At 40.7% G+C, this 4,917-nt stretch overlaps 1 protein-coding gene across 1 annotated transcript in view; it reads right to left on the bottom strand.

The window, feature by feature from the left end:
* The window catches only part of LOC107290040 (proline-rich protein 12-like), an 87,517-nt gene that overhangs the window by 34,863 nt on the left and 47,737 nt on the right, over positions 1 to 4,917 (bottom strand). Inside the window, exons 5-7 of the mRNA XM_029284668.1 lie at positions 3,568 to 3,807; positions 3,204 to 3,504; positions 673 to 989 (exon numbers count right to left, since the gene is read on the bottom strand). Of these exons, the coding sequence (XP_029140501.1) occupies positions 673 to 989; positions 3,204 to 3,504; positions 3,568 to 3,807 (858 nt within the window). The remainder of the gene's footprint in view (positions 1 to 672; positions 990 to 3,203; positions 3,505 to 3,567; positions 3,808 to 4,917) is intronic.

Genomic DNA, 4,917 nt, shown 5'->3' on the forward strand with positions numbered 1-4,917 from the left:
TGGGAGACTGGAGATTGAAAGTTTCGTATCTTGCTGAAATGGCAAAGATTTCGGCTTATCTGAAGAATCATTCGAATGAACAATTTTTATCAATATGGAGAAGATGGATTGTTTATATTCAAAAGAAGCATAGAGTGGTAGAATACAATTTAGGTTTTTAGTTGTTTACTCTTTCTATCTTTTCATGTAGATTAAGATAGTTTGTGGAGTTAGAGATATTAGTATTTGCTTACTTTTATATGAATATTATCCTGGGATTAGGTTTGGGAAGTCTGGGGGGGGGGGGTTTACTTGTTATTGTGTCTACTTATGTTATGATTGTTTTTTATGATGGAAAAAAAATAAAATTTCTTTGAAAAAAAAAAAGAATGTCAAAGTTTAACTGCTGAGAAATTCTGAAATCAATTTTTGAGCTGCAACACTAAATGTAGTGTTTGAGAACACTATGAGTTTCTAGTTTGAAAAAAGCTCAGCTAGCATGCTCCAGGTATTCTGCATTACAATTCTCACAATCTGGCTGCAGCTAGCAACAGAGGAAGTCAAAAACATGCAGAGAGAATCAAGCCACCTAGTTCTGCTCTAAGAGCATTTGAACAATACCTTTCAATTTTAATATTTAAAGTGTGTCTTTAATGTACACACTCATGTCAATGCTCAAGACTCATTACTTACCTTGAGAGCCTGAACATCCTCAACACGTATGACAAACTCATCCCGCTCTCGGAAGATCCCCTCACCACCACTCTCCACCTCCTCATCTGTCTCTCCACAAATGGCTGCAGTCTCCTGCTTTTTAGCAAGGTGAAGAGGCCGTGTGTCCTCGGGGTCTTCTGGTTCAGGAGATGCCTGTGGTGGTGGCTCTTCTAGCACTGGGGGAGGCTCCTTGAGTGAGGGGGCTGGAGAGATGGGTGGGGGCGGCTGCTCTTGCTGGGCATCTGCTGCCATTGAAGGAGTGGGGCTGGAGGCCTTCACCACAACCGGTGGCATATCTGCAGGAGGAAAAAGTAGAGAATAGGAGGGGTCATCCAACAAGGCAATTTATTCTTTGACTCTGGAACCTTTTTGGACTTAAGGATTTATCCGTTTGATAATTAGTACACTCTATTTACCAACACATACTGCAGAGGGCGTCCATATGCTACTTATAATGAAGGAACTGATTTCTTAATATTATCACATATTTAGTACACTAGTATACCTTCAACTTTTCAGGCATTCATGCCTGCATTTAATGTGTTTAATTTTTAGGTTCTGTAAATTAGATTTTAACTGTGCTGTCAGGTTTCATTAAATACAGGGACTTCTCACATGTAACAGTTAAGCTAGGAAAGCTCACCTAAGAAATCATAAACATAAATAAACTACAATTTTAGTGTACTTGTTTTATTTTCTCCAGTTCTGTTCCTTACTTTGAGCTAGTGGATAAACAAATTATATAGATACCAGTTATATGTGATATGTACCTTGGATAAATAAGCCATAATTTAGAAACCAACTGTAAAGTCTACTGCAAAATGGGCTAATGAATCCCAGCTTGAGAGAATTTAACCATAATCTCGGGTTGATCTTCATGCAAATTAGTCCAGCTCTTATTTACTTGTTTGTGTAATAGCAATAGCACTTAGACTTATATACTGCTTCATAGTGCTTTACAGCCTTCTCTAAGCGGTTTACAGAGTCAGCATATTGCCCCCAACAATCTGGGTCCTCATTTTAAGAGGTAATAAGACTAAACAGGAGAAAACAAGCTGAATGCATTACAGTAGCATACTATCCAGTTCGGATTTGTTAAATTAGAAACCCAAGTTTATCAATACTATATCTGTACATGTATGTGTGTGTATTTGGTATGAATAATCACTTGAAAACCAGATCATTATACCATGAGAGTTACTAAAACATAGTAGTTCTCATGGTATAATCACCTGGTTTTCAGTGAATCATACTATATTCACTATGCTATTAATTTAATGAGAAAAACAGCACTTTAAAAATATTTTCTACAAGTAAAATATAATGAAAATATTTCCAAAAAGTGTTAACTAGCTGTGAGTAAGTAAGCATATTTCTCTGAATGAAGAAAAGAGTATAGCTTTTTCATAATTTTATATCAGGACTATAAAGCTTTAAATAAGTCAAGGGCTGCACTCAGCCCTTGAGTGACAAGGAAGGGAATGCACTACAAAAAGTGAGTATGTCTAAGACAACAAAAATTGGCAATCAAAATCAGTAAAATGGGGTAATTTTTTCCATCACTTTCATAATTTTCTCCTGCAAAATAGTTGCAATCTGCCAGCAATTTTGGAGGGACTCTGAGGACATCACCCAAGACTTCTTGAGCTGGATACAGTGCTGTAACTGTGGAGTCCTTGGTGTTCTCTGAGCTTGGTTGTTTGCTTGCAGACGTTTCATTACCAGACTAGGTAACATTTTCAGTGCTAAAGGGGAGTGGGGTTTGCTCTAGCACTCCCTTCTAGCACTGAAGATGTTACCTAGTCTGGTAATGAAATGTCTGCAAGAAAACAACCAAGCTCAGAGAGCACCAAGGACCCCACCATTCAACCCTGAGCTACATATATTCTCTTCTATTGGTACAGTACTGTAAATGATCTAAAATCTAAAATGAATACTGGGTGGAAAAGGGTAAGAAAGTTTACAAGAAAGAGCGTGTGTATACCCTGATCCAATTAGGTAAACTATAGTATTAAGGCAATCTATTTGGAAAAGAGGGGAGCTCTTAAGTGCTACAGAAAGATGTTCACAATTTTACATTAAGGATGCAAAACGTATTACAAGTAGGAATAAGGAATATAGTAATAGAACTGTGACCTCTTCTGTATCCAAAAGAGGCCTCCTAGCTTCCCCAAATTAAATCCAAAATATTTTTTTTGAAAGGCTGAATACTCCTAAGGCTGCCATTTGCCTGGGGGGAGGGGTACCTTTGTTTTTAACTATGTTTTAAGGATTGTTGTGAGCTGCCTAGAGAGAGTGTATGAGAATAGGTGGCCATATAAGTCCTGTGAGTAAATAAAATAATTTCTGCCCAAGATGTCATGGTGATTGTACAATGTGGGCCAAATCCTAGAAACATTGCCGACTTATTGTTAAAAGGAAATATTAAGGCTATCATGTAGTGATAGAGACAGAAGTCACAAAAAGTAAGGGATACCATGATCAGAACAGGTGACCCTGGTACTCACCACTGAGTTCTCCATCCTTACGATCAGTGGGATCATAGAGCGCTGAGATGGCTGAGGAGATGCTCTTCTGCAGGTCCTGGTTCTTGCTAACAGAGTCTTCCTCATCTGATGAGAATGAGGGCAATGTCTCCAGGTTACGCTTCAGCTCCTCGTCAAGCCGTTTGCAGGGGCTGGTACAGCTCATGACAAGTCCAGCCGGATCGCCTTCTGGCCCATCCAAACCACCAGGCAGCATTGGGGGTGCCATGCTAAAGGGGGCTGGGGGCTGGGAGGACGAGGATGTAGCCAATGGGGGACGAGATGTCTTGGATGGACTGCCTGCAGAACAGACCACAGGAGCTGCTGCATTGGAGGTCCCAACTGTGGCTGCCAAGGAGGTGGTGGATGAAGGCAGTGTCTGGCGCTTGCCTGACTTCAGGAAGTCCAGGAAGGAGGCCATGAACCCTGACTTCATCTCAGGCTGCTTGTCTTCCACCTCCTTGATCTTCTGTTTGATCTTCTCTCTTGTCTGGTTGCTATCCAAGCTGCTCTCTTGGGTGGACTGGTGAGATGGGGTAGGAGCCTCCAAATAAGATCCCTCCAAACCTTTGGGGACTGGCAGTTTGATCTGGGGAAAAAGAAGGGACAGAAATTGGGGGAAGGGAGGCGATGGACAGCAATTTCCTGGCCTGCTGCTCCCATATGCTGTCTGGTGATCTCGACTTAAGGGCCCTTTTTTCTTTAAGATGTTTGTTTTTACTATCCACTAGCTTTCCTGTGGACCTTCAATCAAATCCAGGTATATGCAAATGAAGTGCATTGTACATATATCTTTCTTATTCTGTTTCCAAAATTAGCAATAGCAATAGCACTTAGACTTATATACCGCTTCACAGTGCTTTACAGCCCTCTCTAAGCAGTTTACAGAGTCAACAACAATCTGGGTCTTCATTTTACTGACCTCGGAAGGATGGAAGGCTGAGTCAACCTTGAGCAGGTGAGAACTGAACTGCTGGCAGCCGGCAGTCAGCAGAAGTAGCCTGCAGTACTGCATTCTAATCACTGCGCCACCACAGCTCTTTTGGAGACCATTTCAAAGTAGAGATTTTAATATTTAAGGTCCTCAAACAAGCTTGGCATGGGGTCCCCAGAGCCCCTCCAAAATTTTCAATTTATTGGAACAAAAAGGGAAAGGCAATTCAATGCACATGAAGTAAATATAAGAACAATGTTTGATTTTTTTTTAAAAAAACTGAATTTGATCTTAGTTTAATGTCAATGTACATCAGGGACAATGGTAAAAGTGCAGCCCTGGGAGCTAGTGAACAGACCCCAAAATGGTATTTTTTTCATATTTGGGGGACAAAGCACATGCCTTAAGCCTTGCAGATTTACAATACACACTTATTTATTATTTATTTTAAACTTCTATGCCGCCCTTCTCCCCAGAGGGACTCAGGGCGGCTCACAGCATGTTAAAAAACAACACAAAAAAAAAAACATTTCCCCTATAAAACCAATTAAAAAGCAAATATATTCATGGCTGTGTCATATTTAAAATCTTTAAAAAATTTTAAAAATTATTCCCTATTTAAAATTCACCCTAGGTCAGTCCCGCTTGTTGAAAAAGCCATGTCTTGAGGGCGCGGCGGAAGGTTAGGAGATCCGGAATCGTCCGGATCTCGGGGGGTAGCTCGTTCCAGAGGGTGGGGGCACCCACAGAGAAGGCCCTCCCCCT

This window comes from Protobothrops mucrosquamatus, unplaced genomic scaffold (assembly GCF_001527695.2).
Source record: "Protobothrops mucrosquamatus isolate PMUCROS unplaced genomic scaffold, P.Mucros_1.0 scaffold810, whole genome shotgun sequence".
Taxonomy (NCBI): Eukaryota; Metazoa; Chordata; class Lepidosauria; order Squamata; family Viperidae; genus Protobothrops; species Protobothrops mucrosquamatus.